Source organism: Bombus pyrosoma, linkage group LG12 (assembly GCF_014825855.1).
Source record: "Bombus pyrosoma isolate SC7728 linkage group LG12, ASM1482585v1, whole genome shotgun sequence".
Classification (NCBI taxonomy): Eukaryota; Metazoa; Arthropoda; class Insecta; order Hymenoptera; family Apidae; genus Bombus; species Bombus pyrosoma.
In genome coordinates, this window is record NC_057781.1 from 8,140,358 (window position 1) to 8,160,610 (window position 20,253).

The 20,253-nt window shown below is 40.9% G+C and overlaps 2 protein-coding genes across 5 annotated transcripts in view; both read right to left on the bottom strand.

The window, feature by feature from the left end:
• Nucleotides 1–212: 212 nt before the first annotated feature.
• Nucleotides 213–10,242, bottom strand: LOC122573741 (ankyrin repeat domain-containing protein 50-like). 4 transcript variants are annotated; one of them, XM_043740518.1, is made up of 15 exons: nucleotides 9,416–10,242; nucleotides 8,645–9,178; nucleotides 7,697–8,471; nucleotides 7,221–7,394; nucleotides 6,106–6,276; nucleotides 5,516–5,827; nucleotides 4,527–4,848; nucleotides 4,172–4,418; nucleotides 3,908–4,091; nucleotides 3,616–3,832; nucleotides 3,311–3,502; nucleotides 2,973–3,211; nucleotides 2,052–2,590; nucleotides 1,678–1,855; nucleotides 768–904 (listed from the first exon to the last, which is right to left on the bottom strand). In XM_043740518.1, exons 1-14 carry the CDS (start codon nucleotides 9,739–9,741, stop codon nucleotides 1,684–1,686), a joined length of 4,404 nt encoding a protein of 1,467 aa, XP_043596453.1. In that variant the 5' UTR covers nucleotides 9,742–10,242; the 3' UTR covers nucleotides 768–904; nucleotides 1,678–1,683. The 4 variants fall into 4 exon arrangements, with proteins under 4 accessions (XP_043596457.1, XP_043596455.1, XP_043596453.1 ...); XM_043740519.1 differs by lacking the exon at nucleotides 5,516–5,827 and having other exon boundaries at nucleotides 2,964–3,211; nucleotides 9,416–10,241; XM_043740522.1 differs by lacking the exons at nucleotides 1,678–1,855; nucleotides 2,052–2,590 and having other exon boundaries at nucleotides 213–904.
• Nucleotides 10,172–20,253, bottom strand: part of LOC122573726 — a 179,497-nt gene continuing 169,415 nt past the window's right edge. Inside the window, exon 6 of the mRNA XM_043740486.1 lies at nucleotides 10,172–10,305. Coding sequence (XP_043596421.1) covers nucleotides 10,251–10,305 — 55 coding nt within the window. The 3' untranslated portion in view covers nucleotides 10,172–10,250. The remainder of the gene's footprint in view (nucleotides 10,306–20,253) is intronic.

Consider the following 20,253-nt stretch of genomic DNA (forward strand, 5'->3'; position numbering starts at 1 on the left):
AGGATATGGATGAAGCACTACTTAAAAATAGGGAACGTCACCTTGAGAAAGATATCTTATGACAGAGATATATTTATGACCCTTTTACAATCATAATACAATATAAGAGATAGTTGTACTTTTATCTTACAACTATACTCTTTAAATGATTCTCTTTCAAATTACTTTGTTGAAAAAATAGCCTTATCACATAAATAAATAAATGACTAATATTGATATTTTACTTTTTATTTATTTTGCATCTATTACAATATAATAAATATGATCGTGCACAGTACATGAAGAATGTGTATTTACACACGTTTTTATTAATTTTCAGGCCATAATTTTACGTATTTGTAACTGAGTTCGCATTATAATGATATATTTTTTCTTAAATCGCTCAATATAATTTATACATATCTTTACAATTCTGCATAATCCACATCACATTATGCATTTCATTTGCACCCAGTCTTCAGAAGAAAAAAAATCTCGTATTATGTCGTCCTCTCCCATCAAAGTCATGACTATTAATCCTTAAAGATTTCAATAATTAATTCATTTTTTATTTCTTTCGTTTATATGAAGTATTAGTGAGATCAGTAAAGAATTTTATTAACGTTACATTTATACAAAGTCATGTTTCGTAAAGTTTACATATCTAGATCTACATATTTCTCTATACTGTTTAATATTTGGTTTTTTTTTGTATTACGCAATTTTCATCTTCTTTCTTTTTTATTCAACAGCAATTCTTATAAATCATATTCTTTTTCGTTTACTTTTTCATATGAGGTAATTTGATTTTGCTCAAATAAAAAGAGAAGAATTTGTTTATTGACTTCCGCTTTTTGGTGATTACGATTCGCCAGCCGCAATAACGGATTCCGGTGTCCTGCTGAGGTGTTTCTGACAACACAACCTACATCACAAAAAATTAAGATTTTGATTAGTCCTTTGTCTTTGTTTTTTTGCTTTATTGTTAATTATTACGTAAATAATAAACTCGACACGACACACTTAAACGTAGATTAGTGAGATGGTTATTCTGAAAAGATTAAAACATTAAAACTCTTTAAATTTCATGTTTTGCTAAATTTCTAATCTTATTGTAAAATCTAATGTTATATATGTATAGTTATTTTTGATCATGCAAAATATTTATAAGTTACGATTTAGTAGAAAAGGAATACAAAAATCTACTGATACCACTTCCAAAACTGAACACTGTAATTACAGTGCATAAGGATCAGCTACTTCTATTTTCTTATAAATTGAATATATATATATGTATGTATGTCATTCAAGTACTGTAATATTAAAAAAAAAAAGAGAAAAAAGAAAAAAAAGAGAAGAAGAAGGAAACTTAAAAATTTATCATTCAATAATTTTCAAACTAAAACTGAATTAAACGAAAACTTGAAGGGATGAAAATATTTAAATTCTAATACTAAAGTGTATGATTGAATGGAAATTGTAAGTATGTATATTTGTAAAGCATAATGGAATTATGCAGTGCATTGTAAAGAAAAATACAATTAAATACAATGCTGTAAACATTTGTACAATTTCATACGAATCAAACGTTTCTTTAAGTGTTTGGTGATTTATTGTTTTTTTACAATCATTCAAAATACGTTGTATTTGTATCATAGACATTTTTTATGACCCTCAAAAGTGAAACTGTGTCAATACCTGTCCCTACAAAGGTGTTTCCTTTCGTGCCTCGGCCTTCCACTGAAATCCATTAACTCGTGTTGTGATAGGCTTATTTCTATTAGTTGCATTTTCAATTCCATTTCTAACACCTGCTACTAATCTCATGGCTGGGTTGGAAACCAAGCCATTGCGCTTTGGTTTTGCATTGCTTGCACTGTAATAAAAAAATCAGTCTTTTCAAAAAGCGTCTTTCATGCTTAATCTCTAATATAGTCTATTAGAAAAATCGCTCCAATATGTTTTAGAAACAATTTACAACCAATTAACTATTACTAGTGGTTTATATTTAGGACGCAATGTGGAGGGAGTTTCTTTAACATTTTTATTATATTATTGAAACGCAATCTTACCTGGCAGGTGTATGGTCAGAAGTATGTTTCACGCTTCTGCCAACACCAGCGCCACTGTTTCCCAATATTATCCTCATATGAGTGTCCCTAGTGAAATGAGTATCGGCCGAGTTTCTTTTCTCGTCAAGACCATTTTTCTTGTCCTTCGTTACGCTTAAACCTAACATTTCGTTTGTTAATTCAAACGGTTTGCTAATGTCGTTTTTATCGATGATCTCTGTCTTTATGTTGATCGGTTCGTAAATGGCTGACGTGTGATTGTATCCTCCGATCTGCGCTTTGTATGGTATATTCTGGTTTCCAGTCAACAACGATACTCCAAGCTGACTCTGTATCACGTTCGCAGCGGTCTGGGCACTAGGTGGACTCGTATTCGTCGGCGAGTAGGGTATCAGGCTGTCGCTTAACGGCGAATGAGGCGGCGAAGCGTAGATAGGACTCTGCGGTTCGCTTTTCAGAGGTGACAAAAGTTTGCTCAGCGGACGACTCTTCGCTCCCCTCGAGCATTGTTGCAATTGTTGCGTGAAAGATAATGGTGTCTAAAATTATAGCAGTCAGATAACGCGTGGTTCCCCATAGGAATCAAATTCGTAGCGTGTATAGATCGAGTTGGCCTCTAACGTTTGCATAAAAATCAATCGAATGTACGTTTTAAATGTGCATCTGGTTGTTCGAGAGAGTTAGTAGATTGCATTTAAACAAAATCTTCGTACGAAGAGTGGCATTGTATAAATAACGATCTGTACACGGGTGCATGAAAACAGAATAAACAAAACATGCAGCCAGAAAGAGATGATGGAACGTGACGGACGAGAGCCGATTGGAAGTGGTATCGGAGAGCCTCGAACTGGCTCCTCAAGTTACACAAGAGAGTTAATCGGGAAAGCATTAGAAACAACAATTGTTACCTACTTTTATTACCTGATTCACCATCGAGTTCTGGTTGAATTTCCCTTGATCGCTCTTTGTGCTACCAGTCAAGTTGCTGCTGGATTTGCTGTTGCTGGAATTGTTGCCTAAGGACACGCAGCTTCTTCTTTTCGTCGAATCAGGTGACTCTGCTGGACTGTATTGCGTCGACAGAGGATTCAAGATCGCAGACGATGGTTTCGTTTCAGCTGTAGAGTTTGATGTCACCGAAGTAGCGCTACTACTTCCACCTGCATTATATATGCGTTGTAATAACGTAATAAACAATATACATAATTATGGACATGACGACAAATTACGCATTGGAGAATTATGAGAAATAGACGAACCTCCGTTGATACCAGGCCTCAGACTTCGTTGATTAGCTGAATGTTCCTCGAGTAGCCTGACCACGGTGTCGTGGCCACTTTTGGCAGCCACCTTGATAGCGTTTCGGCCACAATGATCAGAATGACTGGGATCAGCACCGTGATTTAAGAGTGCTCGTACGCAGTGCTCATGACCCTCTTGTGCGGCGATACCTAATGAATGTTGATCAGTTTAATTACTTTCTTATATAAATACAATAATGGTGATAGTCAAGTATGTGAGAAAAAAGTCATGTTACTGATCAAACTTTGGTCATTATCAGTACCCAGAGCTGTTGCGCCTTGGTTGCAAGTATGATCAGGGGTTGCTCCATGTTCCAGAAGCAGCCTGACGATGGCTGCGTGACCCTGCCAGGCAGCAGAGTGTAAAGGAGTTCTATTCTCATTGTCACAGGCGTTTACGCTCGCACTGCCTTCTGTTAGCAACAAAGCTACCATTTCGACGTGTCCTTGCCAAGCACTCACATGCAGAGGTGTTCGACCCTGGAAAATCACATTAAATTTACAAACATATACGAAGCAACTAAAGAGATCAACAACAAAAATTCTTATACTTACTTCTGAGTCTCTACTTTCCACGTCAGCTCGTGCATGCTCCAGCAAGAATCGCGCCATCGCCAGTCTGTTCTCCAGAGCAAGGATATAAAGAGTGCTTCTTCCATCGGCATCTTTCGCATTCACGTCTGCATTGTGACTCAATAGTACCCTGACGGTGTCATAATGCCCCTCCAAAGCTGCGAGTCTGCGATTGACACCATGAAGATATTTTATAAAATGAAACAGATAGAGGATTTAGCTAAGGTATCGTTATTACTAAATTACCTTAGAGCCGTCTTTCCATCGTGAGCGTGTTGATCGATCGGTGCTCTATGTTGTTCCAGGAGTCTCTCGACTAACGCAGCGTGTCCTTCTTGCGCGGCTAGCATCAGAGCGCCTTTCCCATCGTTGTCAGTTTCGTCAATTTTGGCTCCAGCTTCCAGTAATGCTTCGCAAACATCGATATGCCCTTCGAATGCCGCATAATGTAATGGCGTCCATCCTGAATTGTCCCTGTGTTGCTCGTCCAAGCCTAAAATATCGAGGATTCATGTTGCAAGTTATCTTGAAAAATAATTCAGAGGACTTAATACTGAATTAAGATAAAAATAATCGGGAGGAAAGGGAAGGTATTTTATACCTCTGTCCAATAATTGTTTCACTACATCAGTGCCGCCTTGGGCAGCAGCGACGCTCAAAACGGTCCTGCCCTCGTTATCAATGCTGTCAACGTAACATCCCCAGAATAAGAGAAGAGCGACCACTGATCCATGACCCATGCTGGCAGCTGCCCACAAAGGTGTGCGCCCCGTAGCATCGCAATGATCCACATCTGCCTCGTATTCCAATAACAACTCGCAAACGTCTCTGTGTCCCTCGAACGCGGCCACTAACAATGGTGTCATGCCATCCTTATCCTGGTGATCGACTGCAGCTCCTCTCTCCAAGAGGATCGTAACCACCTGTGACAGAAGATCATATGTTCGTTTATATACGTATACCGAGATCTCACAAGTAAATAACTAAGCGTAATTTCATTAATACGAAATTTAAAATTTTCATGCTTCAACTGACTGTTACTTGCGCATTTTAGTGCTGAGCGTTATTAGGATCTCTTAATAGGAATTTTAGACCTCTCTTTTTATCACCCTATATATATATATATATATATATATATATATATATATATATATATAGTGTATAAAGATCATCACAAAACGTTAAAAGCCTTTCAGTTCGCTGGGAGTGGGATTGGACATAAAAATTCGAATGCAGCGAGCTTAAAGACATCAGCACTAAAATGATTAAGGATTTCTACTGTCAGCTAGTGTCTGCATAAAATCAATCGATTAATCAGATCGCGCTTACGATCTTCTTAAACTTTAACTACCTTATACAATACCAAAAAAAAAAGAAAAACAAAAAACAATAGTGTGATACGATAATGGAATGATATCAAACAAACTAAAATTTCGTTGTTAGTACGTATGAAGAGAAACAGTATTCGTGTTCCAGCAGTGTTTTGTGCAACGATAGATCTTGCAAGTATCTCGTTCTTGCTTGTCCCATAACATCATTGCCTTTCTTTATCTTTCGACAGCCGTGAAAACGAGGGGAACGGAAACTAACTTTTGCATAGCCATGATTGGAGGGTACACATAGGGCAGCTACGCTGAGTGCAGTCCTTCCGTCGTTATCAGCGTGATCGATCTCCGCGCCGAAGTCTAGAAGGTGTTCGACGATCTCGCTGTGACCCATGTAGGCAGCGGCAATTAAGGCGGTTCTACCCTCGTCATCGGTTCTGTTGACGTCGGCGCCGTGCTGCAGAAGCGCTTTAACGATGTCCTCGTGGCCACCCCATGCGGCTGCTCTGAGCGCGGTTCGTTGATCCCAATCGGCGCAATCCACCATTGCCCCGTGCTCCAGCAGCATTTCGACTACCTATATTTTTATTTCACCGTTTATATTCCTCCACTGACTTCCCCCTTTTATTATCATACTTCAATACTTGCAATCCTCATTAAGATATTCAGATATATTAATCGACTGTTACTGTGTATTATTTGACTGTTAACTTGTGTTGCAATCAAATGTTATATCGTCTATTAAACGTGTATCAACAACGACTATATTCTCGACTGTATGCAAGGATGATGATGACATTGTTAAGGATAGATGATTCGATGTCTCGAGTTCTGTTGTTTTATTCTAACGATTACCTGAGTATGTCCACCCCAGGCAGCAGCTCTCAGGGCTGTCCATCCGTCGCAGTCAGCGTGATCCGCACAGGCCCCTGAAGCCAGCAAAACTCGTACTACGTCTGCATAACCGTGTCTCGCTGCTAGATTTAAGGGTGTCTGACCGTGACGATCGGTGGCTTCCAGTTTTGCCTGCGTGATTAGAAAATATGCAACATGTAACATGGTGTTAAACACGGTTTGCTAATCTGTGGAATTTTCGGATTTGCGATTCTTTCGTGGTTGGGAAGTGTTTTTTTATTATTTTTACTCTATTAATTAAATAAAGATTCTTAGCACTAATTATAAATATAAATTAAAATTATATACCTGAAAATTTATTTTATTTATCTTATTAAATACTTTCTTGTGTAGGAGGAGGGCGATTATTTCATTATCATAAAAAAGTATCGCGACTCAAAAAGTGTAGGGAAACACCGGTATAAAGGGGTTTAATTTATGTGAATCTACTTTTCCATAGAGTGACTGTCAAAACTTTCCAAACTATAGACCAATTCTGGTTCAAATAATATGTTAATAAAAATTATATTTTATGAGTCCAGGTACAAATTGTGCACCTGGTCCTTTATTTTCAGAAAGTCGTTATTTCAACAATATAATGAGATTACACCGTAGTTAGAAACTTTTGACACGCGTTGTATTTATGATAATTGTTGCAACTAATAAGGGAAGATCGTAAACCGGTACAGTTGCGGTTAATGCTTTATGATTCGTTTATGCTTCTTCCTTATTACATTGTAAGCTTGGTTTCCCTTAAAGACTGCTCTTTATGATGTCCACTTACAATTATTACGGTATAAATGCTAGTATACATACGTTAGGGAAGTCAATATAATTGTCAAACGAGATTAATTATTAATTATATATTATAAGATGCTTATGCAATTTCATATTATTATGCGAATGTTACTAAACGGACAAAGATTTCTTTCACCCACTAAATATCATAATGATAAATATGTAAATTTGTAAATATTTTTCTGTAAATTTATAATTCTTCGTTCGGCATGTGAAAAGCGCATTGTTGGTATAAATCAAGACGCAGCTTTTTAAAAATGAGAGAGGTTGATCCTTACCTGAGGACATGTCGCCAGAGCCAACTCCAGCAGAGATGCATTACCGTCTGCAGCAAGCGTGTGCAGCACTGTTCGTCCGCAAGAATCAGCTTGATTGATGTCCCCGCTTTCGCCGAGCAGTTCCGTTAATGGCTCGCTGGGAGATTCATCCATAGGGCTTACGTCTTGCGAGACCTGTGACAAACATCACAGTTATACGAATTCTATTTCTGGCTTTAGTCCTTGCGCAATCGCGAATTGCTTTTGTCTATGACATATAAATAAGAAGAAGCTTACTACGTATCCTAAAACTGTCGTTTAACAAAATTAATTATTTCAAATCGTTGTCCGCTCCTTGTCAGATAAACATCTTCATTCTCTTAATTGCTAGAGTCTAAATTTAATCGACAGATCAATTTACTCAAAGACAACGGCGACAAGTATTCGCTTTTAAAATTCCAGTTTCTCAATAAACGCAAGCTTCCAAAATTAATTACTTGACTAGAAGAGACAGCATCCTTGCTGGCATCGTCCTCGACGACCTTTTCCGAGGGCTTGGCGCCCGCATCGATCAACAGTTTCAACAGCTTCACTTCCTGCCTGGGCCAGAGGATGCACTCTGAGCTGTCCAGGTAGCAATCTTCTATCGGTGCTCCACTGCCTATCATCCACAGTACTTGAAGCGTGTGCACGTCCAGGTTACAATTTGTGGTAGCGACGTTCGTTATGGACCGTTGCAGGTGTTGTCCAAGCACGCAGATCTCATCGGCGTTCAATTCCGGTCCGCGAAGGGTGTAATAAGCGGCCAGCATCGCGTGACCTTCCACAGCGGAGCACAAATACTTCTGCGTGCAGTGTTTCACGTCCAGCAACCATTCTGCGAAGCTATGATGGAATAACATCAACGCTCCTGCACGAGAAACAGAGATGACTCTGCGTAGAAGGTGGAGACGTCGATTAAAGTCTTCTATGGTGATGTTGGTGCACGCAGTTTTCACGCATTTGTAGAGTATCTCCTGGGTGATGGGTAGTTTTGCGGCTAAGATTACGTTCAATAGAGGTTGAACTTTGGCAAATTGCTTTCGACTGAAGAGCCTTTGACACAGCCATAGATAGAGACCGTTCAAGGTGCCTGGTATCTCGCGAACCTCGCGTAGAACGATGAAGTTCTCGGCTACTCCGTCGAGAACTTTTTCTAGATAGAGGAAACAGCCGTTGCTCTTGATGTGCAGCTGGTTCAGCATCTCGGCTGTGTCGCGCGAGATGTGCTGCCTGGATGAATGAAAATTAACTCGTATTTAGCGACTGTAATTGTAAGTGTTGGCTTTTAGTTATCAGTTTATACGCTACAAACGACCATGGAAGCTCGGTATTGGAAAGACCAATCGAAAGTTCCAATAATTTCAACAAATACGCGTGTCGATGCGATATCAACAAATACACACCTGAGCGCGTCTTCTTGATCCAACCGTGCCAGGATATACTGTTGGATGTCTCTCACCACCAAGGACTTCCTTAGATCGTCTAAAGGGATCTTCCGGAAGCCGCTGAACATCCGTGAGATGGGTTTGCTCTGACGTCGAGCAGTACAAACCAGAAGCAACCATTGAGGAAATAGATGATGATGATTAGCCAATAATTCAGCGATCGTCCTACTGACGTTATCACTCTCCCTTCTCGAGTCTCTGGTGCCAGTTTGAGGAAGATCCAGAGTCTGCCCCTCGTCGATCGAGTCGACTAACAGGAACAGGCAACATTTTGGTGGCTCTAACTCCAATAGAGGGAACAGCAGTGCTTTCTTTAAAGCGTCGTCGGGATCTCTGTCGAGGACATCCGGTTGCAAAGCGGCTTGTATCTCTGGATCGGTTCGAAGCTTCTCCGCGTAGGCTTCTGCTACCATTTCCCTCGATGTCAATGGCACTGTCGTGGCGTTGCTGGTTGTCGTCGCGCTGCCTGGTATCGGCGAGCTCGAAGACACTCTGTGGAATGTTCAGAGAAAGTCATTTGTAAAAATCATCGTTTTAATATAGTAATATTAGATTCATCGTTTGAAATTAATGAAAATTGTGGAATATATTTTCCAACCATGTAAATTCTACCTTTACTTATCTCCATAACTGAGATAATTTTCACCTGATGGAAGCGTAATTCTAGCGTATAATATAAGTATAGTATTGTAAGACTAAGTTACGAATCTCTGTATAACAGTCACTGACCTATGAATCCCATCCGAACCGGGTTGCAGAAGCTGAGCAACCAGAGACCTCACGAACTGAGCTGGTGACAACGAAGCCTCGCTTCTAGCCTGACAAAAGTGCCTGGCCAACAATCTCCTGTTTAAGGATCTCTGATGTCTAGCATTGGTACCAGCCGATGGCCAGGCTAACTCTGCACTGAACGCGGTCTTTCCACTTCCTGGGCCACCAACGACCAAAACGCCACATGTCTTTGAGGCTGGCCTCTGTTCCAAGCAGTGGGACAGTTTGGTGAACGCCCATTCGCGGCAGAAGAACCGCTTCTTCTCTATCACTGGTGCAGCCATTCTCTTGCAATAATTCTTCCCGTTTATAGTTAGTCGAACGATTGGTAATTAATCTTTCGTTGCACGGTGTTCTTTCAATGGACCTTCTCCGCGAGGTCTACGTTTCTACTAAACACAATTCTATCGATTTGAAGCAACTTGTGCGTCTAGATAGGAAACAAAGAGAGGCCGTGTCAGCGATGAAGTACGTCTTTAGAATTGCCTAGGCTAATTGCGTTGGTTTATATCTCGTGTTCAGGTATATAAATTCTTCAGGATACTTCTTCAAACAGCGAACCGAAGAGAGTATTACAGTTTTTCTCGTGTTTCGTTGGTTGACGATGGTATTTATTTATTTGTCGTGTCCTTATTCGTGGTTCTTGGTGCAGATTGCAAGAGTAATTGAAACAGGTGACAGTTTAGATTGGCTGTGGTGCGCCACTACGGTTCATCTCGCTGTACTCTGACGAGGGAACATTGGTCGGAGCCCCAGGGGGCTCTGAGGCTTCCTCGGCCTCCATTCAGCCTTCTCATCGCCTCGTCGCGGACGAGCACCGCGCTTCGTATCGCTGCATTCTACGACACCTGAAACAAGGAAAATGGACACGTGGTTTACAGGTCGCATTATCGATCTCAAAGTTATTTTACCCATGCATGGTTATTCTATGGTTACTTGGCGTTTCTACGTCTCTTACGTCACTGTCAATTCGTAAGCTTAAAACTTTTCCGTGTGTTTTTCAAAAGAAGCTTATCGTCTAACCGAGGCTACTACCGCCGCTAATTAAAGAGAATTCGATTATTCCCCTCGACACTTGTTTGCATTGGAATTATGTCGTTTCGAGGCGACCCTCGACCTACACCGGAAGTACCATTGCATCTTAATGGATGGCAACGTCTGAATACCGTAGTTCCCTTTTTTTCTATTTTTCTGTCTCTTGATTTCTCGTGGTTAGATTCGACGTTAAAATTCCATAAAAATTTATTTGATTAGCTTTAATTAAATTGGAAATTTCTTCGTGGATCGAGGCTCCGACAGCTACCACAGAGAAATGACATATTAGTCCCCCTTTGTGCTATAATTATCGAAATTACAAGTTAATCACGTACCTACCTACCAAATTGAGAGACTTTTAACACTGCCGTATAACGATTATTTCGACGAACCGCGTATAATTGATATAATAATTCGATGATTGCTACTGTTCGCGCAGAACCGTGAATTTTCAGTCCCATAAAAATACGAAACATCTTGTTGTTATCACTTTCTCCACGACGATTCGATTGAGCTTATGAAAGAGCGATTTTCATCTCCATTTATTGTAGTTCGTACGAAGGGTAAAAGCGACCGCCTATAGAAAGTAAATTAGCTCGTGGAAAGAAAGAAGAAACAGCGTTGTAAAAGATCGCATCGTGCGTGCAAAACAGAGGAAAAGTCTCGCCAATCCCAACTGCGAACGCATTGTTCAATTGGAATATCGAAATAATTCACGACATCGTAAATTAAGCGTGTTTTCGCTTCATTCAGAAGCATCCGCCGTTCGAGTTTTCACAGGGTTCAGTCTCAACAAGCGCAAATACGCGGCGGGTAATAATTAGAAAAGTCAGACGCCGAGGTATCTCCTTCTCATTAGTGGAACTAGTTTGTCATTGGCTCTGCGCGTTTACGTTCGTCTCGAGCGTACTCCCGTAATTTTAACCCACCTGTCTCCCGCGAACAGACAATTATCACGGTCGTTTAATACGAATTTCAGATCGTTCACCGTGCAACGAACAACACCGGAATGAGGCTTTTCACTACCTGCGACAGAATCTCTCTCGCTCTTTCTCTCTCTCCCTTTCTCCTGCCGTATTTCATTGGATAAACTGCTATAGCTAGAAACAGAGTCGTTTGTTATGCCACTCGCAAGTTTGAACGGCGAACAATACAATACATGGAGATTGCTTTCGAAACATTTATTTTTTCATATGTAATATGTATCTCTCTCTCTCTCTCTCTCTCTCTCTCATTTCGAATACTAAGAGGCGATTATAAGAAACAATGGAATAGTAGGAATTGTAGGAATTTCTTTTGGGCAACGAAGCTTCAGACGAGCTTAAGAATAACAGAAATTGGTAGAATAGTGGAATAGGAGAACGTAATAGTAGAAATAATTTTACTAAATTATATATAATTATAATTAAAATAAATTAAATTAAATTATTAGAAATAAATAACGAAACGAGGGAGATTTTAGTCGTCTCTTCGAGAAAGTATATTTTAAGGGGAACTTTCTATCAGTTAACAGTGTGTGGAAGAACCGAGTATATGTGTATGTGTGTGTTAAAGAAGATATATATTGATTAAAGAAACTGAGGGATTAACGATGAAAGATTAGGAAAACTAAGAAGCTTGAGGAAAAAATTATCCAAGTTTGCGCGTGATTTTAAAATGTTTCACGCGATATCTGTTTTCAATGATTACATTCAGAGGGTCAGGCGTAGAATTGACGAACCGCGATGGATCTTTTGCGTGGCGGTTTTAATATTATCAAATCGTTTATAAGCGGGCTTCTGGAAAATTTAATATTAGAACCGGGCTACGTGGTGGAAAGTAATTCTCATTGTTGCTTGCTTGCTCGCTGTTGCTGCTGCTGCGGTTCTTCGAACGTTCCGCAGCGGACTTCCGGCAGCGAAATGAGGTCGTATCTTTCGTGGATGCGAGTCGACGCGTGACTGGTTACCGCAGGCTTTTCAAAGCATCTGCGTAACGTCTATCAAGATGCTTGTTCTCCCAAAGAAGAACTGTCGTCCCTGATTTACTCCCCCGGAACAACATCTGTGCTTTGTAATTCGCAATTAATCAGTTACGTTTAATTAACTAGCACTAGTATTATTGCATTCTTTTAAGTGGAATATCGTGGAATTAGAATCGTAAAATTACTCTATGATCGTTACATCGATACACATTTTCCAGGATTTCAAATTACCAGGCGGATATTACGTTCTATCCCTTTGACGGTGTAGCAAAGTGGCGAGGAATTCAGAACGAACCTCACTCGTCGGATATAAGAAACTACGTATTTTCGACTTTTCGTTGGTACACAGTTGCTGCGTGATAACCGTCGAAGGCAGTCTATGCTGCAAGTACCTTAAGACGTGCACTTCTATCGCGAACAACAGACGAATATCTTCAGATTCCCTTCATCTCGAGCTCCCTTAAGGTATTTCTCCGAGAAACTGAGGTAGCAGATATTGCTTCAAATTTTAGCTACTCGTAAAGAAGGACACGGTGTACACGTAGCTAAAATTTGAAGAAGTCTAGCGGTACCGATGTCGAGATATTGCGCCCCAAAGTAAGACCATGTTACGTTAGAACTGTGCAGCATACGCATCGTTTGCTTATATTTTATCTTTTGATTTGTTCGTATCTATGATTTATCGGAAAATTTCATAAGAAACTATTGATCTCTGTTGCTATAAATTTCTCTAAAAAGGCGCTACGAAAAGCAACTGGATCCAGAACGACCCATTACGGGACTTGGCGTTTGGTAGTCCGCGTGTTAAAGGATCTCGCTATCGAAGACAGACGATCGACAAAACCCTCCGATCCTTCGTAACAGCTTCCGGTTGCCCGAGAATCACGCGCACCGATACGAACAAATCAAACGTCTCGTTGGACGCGGGATGCATCGAAGATTTACTGCCTGACCATGCAGGCTACGCTGGCGGTTTTCGGGCTTATCGCGTTTGTCGCGTCACTGATAGCGAATTTTCGAAATACCCTGGGATAGCGGCGATCGCGAACCCGAACCAGCCTCAACTATCAACTGCGCCGATAAACCTTGACGCGAACGAGCCATTGTCGGCGTTCCCCCTGCTGTTTGTTTTTATCTCTGAACAATGTCGCAACGCGTTGCGTTGTCTCGAGGATATCGTGGTCGACAAATTAACGCTAACAAATTTCCAGGCTGATCATGGGCTCATTCGATGGAAAAATGGAACGCGTAGTTAATTTATTCGACATTTTGCGGATCGTTGGCGATGGAAGACACCAAAGTGGCGCGTGTTGAGTGGAAAATTACCGCTCGACGACATTTTCCTTTTAGTCAGCTGTTGCAACCTCTTTGAAAACATTGAAAAGCGTGTACCCAACCTATGCGGGAAGCAGAGGAAGTTAAGACGTTTTGCAGAAACGAAGAAAACAAACTCGCCGATTCAAGATCTCATCGTCGCTTGCATATCCAAGTAGTAGGGTAAATAAGCATAGCGATTGTCGTTTAATTTGTTTGTTTTATAGCACGCTGAGTAAATAAGTCTAACGCTAGAAGAAAGTACTATAAAAAGTAAATATAAGAAAAAGTCGAATATAAATATAAAGTAATTAAAATACAGATATATCTTTTCCTACATAAAGTTTAGCTTTATAACTGACAAATTGCGATAGGAGATATCTTAAATTGTCACAAACAACACACACATACTTGCGCGTACAAATCTACTCTATGTAATTAAAAACGTTCCAAAGTTGAAATATCTCTTTAGTTTCGACCGAATCGTCACTTTCTGTCATCGGAAAATTTCTTAAAATTTATGGAAACTCGCGTTCTTTCGCTTCCTATCTTCCTATCTTGTTCTATTAAAAACCATAAGATGTAGCGTTAGAATCGCAACGAGATATATCGTTATGCATATATAGCCAAGAGACGATTCCGCCAAAGGATCTGTGCGTTTTTGATCAGTTGGATCGAAGAAAATTGTACGTTGAAGGATCGAAACAGCCGTTCGACGGTCGCATTATACTAAGAAGAAGAACTCGATTCGATCGTCGCGGATTCAGCTTCGCGCTATTTAAAATTCATACAAAGCGAAGTGATGCCAGGCTTGACCCACTTAGAGGCTGGTGAACATCGCCACCCTCCGTATTTGGTCAGGAACGAGAGTCTAGCCAACGATGTTCATTAAATTCACGACGGATAGACAACGACGTCGACCTCGGGGACCAGATCTGACTCGTTGTTCCGTCGTTGGCGTATCGTAGCTTATCATCATCTGACACGAATAACTCGAACGTTATCCCAGATTCGATTTTCCGATACGTCGATCGCGTCCCTCGGCGAAACATCGAAGGTTCTTCTCCGCGATTCACCAAGGTTTCTAGCCATTTGTCACGGTTCTCCCTCTCCGCAGCAGATCCTTCTACGCGAAAAGAAGGTTCCGCGAAAGACGCGCGTGTTACAAGGCTGCTGCACAGTTAGCCGAGCCAGCTATTTAACAAACAAATTCGGCATAAAGTTATTAATTCTTCAAGAGATTCAGAATGCGTTTGCTCGGGAGATGCAGGGTTCCTGGAATCGTACGCGCAGGTTTTGATCGAAATATCCGAGAAATGATGGTAGAAAGATGTGGTGATGGAAGTCTTAACGCGTTTATGGGAAATTGAATATATGCAAAAGTATAGTATGTATTATATAAATGTATAAGAGTGTATAGAAATGGATATTCAAAGTGTTGATACACGTTGGAATATTTAATAAGCCAGGCAAAATGTATTAGTTGTATTCGTCAAAGAATGTGAATCTCCATGGATATCGCCAGTCTAATTAATTAATAACGATAGGAGGAGAATTGGAGATTTGTATAGGAAGATATCGTGGAATAGACAAAAGACGATGCTCGCAATGGGAGTTGAGAGATCGGTGCCTTCTAATTACGTTTCTGAAGCTGCTCGTTCGAAAGCAGCTCGAGGGAGAAGAGGAACAATCGATCGTCGCGGAAGAAACCGAGGGAAAACACGCTTTCGCGTTTTCGCGCAACTCTCACGGCCGACGTGAGATAGATTTACAGTAATTAAAACGTGGCGAATGCAAGGAAACTCCGGCAGGATTGGCTAACGGATGATCGTGGATTAACTCCACGGAATCATGAGAAATCAGCAATGTATTTTGTCCAACATTCTGTTCGGTTTCGAAAGGTAAATTGCACGAGCAACCTATTTTGTCGAAGATCTTCATCTGTCGCTGCTGATATTACGTACTAATGCAGGCTGCACCATGAGTCTTCAACTTGAAGTTGTTCGATGGAAATTAATTCTTGCGCCCTGTCGTACGTTTGGATTAATAATATGATATTAATATAAATTTTACAAGCCACCGAGAAATTCTGAAACTCTTGAATCTGCTTGTGAAACAAACCTTTATTTACGTCCTATTTTCTTTATTCGTCTTTTACGAACATAAGAATCGGAATAAAAATTCGTAGTCCGATTGCTAGTTAGCAAACTATTGCGCGAGAGAAACTTGGAAATTCGTGTCTGACTCTATTTACACCCACGTTTCTCCAAAGATCCTTACGAGATTCCCTAGCCCACGATGAATATTGTTTCAACCAAGATCAAACTTGTCGAACTGTCGCTTCGAAATATCGTTTGTCGTAAGATTAGGTACCCAAGCAAGGAGAAAGGAAGGACAAATATACAAACGAAGGTGCGTTAACCCAGTGTAAGGTTAAACTTGTGCTATCCAAGGTGTGACGGTAATTTTGCATGTATTACGGTCTTAACGCGGACAAATTGGATTTGTCGTTAGTCGAGATTAGAATAATCTACTTAGAAAGAGATGTAAATCATGTTATTACGACTGATCTCAGCCTCCTTTATGATTCATTGTTACGCAGAGTCGAATTGCTATAGGATTATTTTAGTTTCAATATCAGAACAATTTGTCACACCGTAGTGTCGACAGATCGAACTATCTCTTATCCGCAGTTCCATATAATCAGATCGAGTCGACGTGAAAATTCACCACGTGCAACCTGCTCCCATTGCAATGACGATCTTTGGCGAGTAATTAGCGAAGAGTTTAGACAGCTCAATAGAATTTGATCGAGCTGTATATTACACGCATTAGTCGTTCGATCCAGGCCAGCCAACGATTAAGGAAGACCCTGTGCTCAAGTACACTCGATAAGTTTTCAAACTCGATTTTCTCGAAAGCTAAACCTTAATGACAAAAGTTATGTTATTTCACATTTTGTTCCTATTTTTTCCACAAGGAATCACCTTGTACGCGTTATTCGGTCGCACCCCGTATATCTGTCAGGACTTCAATTGACGTGGCATTCACAGCGCTATATAATCAGACTGAATCGGCGCGAAAAACCACGCGCAATCTACTCCCACCACCCTCGAACCGGTAATTAACCGGTGCATTATACTAACTAGGAACGCGCGAACGCGTGAAATACAATAGGGCGGCGCAGGACAAGCGGCAAACGAGACGTCGACCATTCGAATTCATAGCGAGCAGGAAGGCCGAGTAATTAGGTGACCCGACTCTCAAACGTCGACGTCATTATCCGTGCAAATCGTACGTTGCAGTAGGTGGAAGGGGAATACAGGCTGAGGATACACTCTCTCTCGTACGCGATTCATAATTATCGTGGACCCTTCTTCTTTCTCCTCGCCTATTTGCCTCCTCTCTCTCTCTCTCTCCAACGTTCGTCTCTTGTTTGTTTTTTTTTCTTCTCTTCCTCTTTCTTTCCATGTTTGGTGGCGCGACACGTGAATCGAGTCGGCGAATTAACCAGACTGCCGTCGTAATTAAAGCAATTTGTCGGGAAACACGGCGGCGATGCGAATCGCCGGGGCGACAAATTCAAGATGCCTGCCGACGATGGTCGATTTTGTTGATAACGAGGAAAGGAGAGAGGGCAGCGTCCTTTGTTGACACTCTGCCCTCTTACACGTTCAAACTGGCTGCGACGCATCGATACTTTGATTCGCATCGGTTTTACTTTGTCCGCATTTAAAACGATTCCTCTCGGTTCGTCGCGTCTAGCGTTGTGTCGTCGATCGCTTGGAATCGCGTCGACTATATGCGAACTGCCGAAAGTCTTGGGAGTCGTGAAACCGTCGGATATTTGTGTCGAAGGTCTAAGCGGTCGATAGTACAAGTCTCGAAAGCTTAGCGCGCGTAATCGTTGTTTCGCGAGCATTTAGAATGCTTTGATCCAAACAACGTTGATATGGCGCGAAATATGGAAGAAAATGTAAGGAAGTTGGAGATATCAGTGGTAAAGGAATTTACCGCGAACCGCTTCCAAGATTCACAAGGCTTAGAAAGTCTTACGAAGTTGCCAAGAGTTCGATCGAATGTTGACAATTTCAACAAGCATCGAATCGTTTCGAAACTGAGTTTCGAGCGTTCTTTTTGCATGCGCTATATGTACCAAATTATGCGAAATTTACAAGATAAGCAGTTTTCGAATAAATGTGTACGACGTTAAACTAGCTTCGTCTCAACGCTTAGACTTTGCGTTTGAATGGGTCGCAGTTCGATAATGTTTGGACGATGGAATCTCGTTGAGAAAAATCTGATCGTTCGATGGACCGTGTTATCTTAAATAAGTTTGAATTTTGACTTGGACTACGCGAGAAAGAATAACAAAATTCCATTTTCTAATTGTTGCGAATTATCGACTAAAGAGCAACCGGTCAGGTCAAACCGTTCGGTCGATATCGCCTACCTCGAATGAATTAACGCTCAAGGCGGAGGAGGTTTAATAGATCGAGTGTTAGAGTAATCTAGCACTGTATTTGCACTTGTTGTATGAAAGTAACGTTTGATGTTATGAACACGGCGGTGGTAAGATCTTGTTGAGAGCGAAGTATTTCATCCGCACGGTACGATGTCTGATGATGAACTGTCCTCCTACGTTGCTGATTCTCCCCACCAGTCGTTGGGTTTCGTCTGCCCATCGTGTCCTTCCGGCTGGTCCTTTCCCGGGGTTTTTTACCTAACCTCGGAGTCATTAGGTTCACAGCTCGGGGAGGACACGTAATCCGGAATTTTCTAAAGAAGGGAATGGGCCTGTCCACTAAAAATTCCAAACACTAATTCAATATGCTAGTAGATCAGTAATTTTAAGAGTACAATTTCATTAATTACAAGAGGAACATGTACGCGGTGATGGCGACGAAGCAGCGTAATTCCGTGAAAACTCTCTTAATTTTCTCGATAATAAAGATAACAATATGTTATTCGATCGACGCCGCATCGATCACGATGAACTGTTTCCGTACCTACGGACTGATAATTTCGATAAACAATAGGATACTTAAGCCATAGAATTTTTCGACGTTTGCGACGGCCAGTGATACGAGGATCTCTGGAACAATGGTGAATGGTATCGATGGGACGTTGATGGGGATTAATGGGCCGTGTCTGTTGCGAGATTTTCACGGTGCGATGAAAGGTATGGGCGCGTTCCGATGTAGAGAGGAAAAGCTTGTATATTATATAAGTCAGCATATTATACTTCGTGAATGTAAATCATACGCATGGTAATTTATGACAGCTTGAAAAATTAATTTCGCGTAACACAATATCGACTATACTTACAATTTATGATCCGAGGGCGTACGAACGTTGTATTCGTTGCATTAGATTAACAGAAACGCGGAACTTCTGATCGTCCATATATTTTACACCTTCCACATAAATCCATAGCTTTGGAAAGATATTTCTCTGGAGATCTTTAAGATCAGTTTTCAAGCTCGACCGCGAAAATGTTTCACGGGCTCTACGAGACACTCGCTTTTGTTTAAACAAATCCTATACACGACGAAATATAACAACCGTTATAATAACGTACTTACTAACGTTAATTACATAAAGCAGCGATAAGACAATTGCTATTGTCGGAACTAAATTCGTAGTACTACGATAACTTTCCAGTGAAATATCGCGGTATTTTATTTCGATAAAAATAAGAAGAATTCTACGAGCGAAAGGATTAAAGACTTAAATACTCAGCCTTCGATAATAACTTTGACGATAACGAGGTATTCAATGGATCGTAGACGCGAAACGAGGAAGACAACCGAAGGAGAATGTGTACAAACTTTGTACGAAGAAGTTCGGATCATTGATGCGTCGATACGCCTTTCACGTGTTACGTATGTGCGTGTGCTTCATCCAGTTTAGTTGTCGTCGCTTCTTAGAAAAGTGTGTACCTAAAAAGAGTAAGCGACGACGAGTATACTCGTCAAGCACAGCGTATGCGTGGCTGTTATAACATAGAATTAATTCCCAATGAAATGACTCCTGTTATTCTTCTTACACGACCAGTGTACTCGTCGCAACGAGAAATATTGCCGTTTCTTCGTGACGAGTATACTCGTCGAAAGCAGCTAACTGGTTAAAATACACTTTCGAAACACCGCGATCTCTGATACGGATCCACCGACACGAGCAGAAATCCTCCCCTTCTAAGGATAATTCTAAAGATAATCTCTAAAGATAATTTATCATACGCGATACTTTATGACGATAACAAGCGAAGCAAAGGAAACAGAGGAAGATGTTTAATGGCGTAGATCGAAGTGCCTGGCTTAAACTCGCGTGCAACTAGTTTCGTACAATGAGGATCAAAGCTCTACGGAGAAGGAGGAATCGAGTCGAAGTTGGCCGAAGGACGATGCTGGTTTTAGTTTTCGTTGGTAAATTCGCCACCTAATAAGGCGGCGTCTGGGCGAAGAACGCGCAAATTGTGACG

Bases quoted from the DNA above. Each gene is read 5' to 3' on its own strand.
- LOC122573741 (XM_043740518.1), bottom strand. From the start codon at position 9,741: ATGGCTGCACCAGTGATAGAGAAGAAGCGGTTCTTCTGCCGCGAATGG. The intron at 3,833-3,907 runs GTAAGTATAAGA...GTGATTTTCCAG, and splicing joins TGGAAAGTAGAGACTCAGAA to GGTCGAACACCTCTGCATGT. The intron at 2,591-2,972 runs GTAATAAAAGTA...CTATAATTTTAG, and splicing joins AGAACTCGATGGTGAATCAG to ACACCATTATCTTTCACGCA.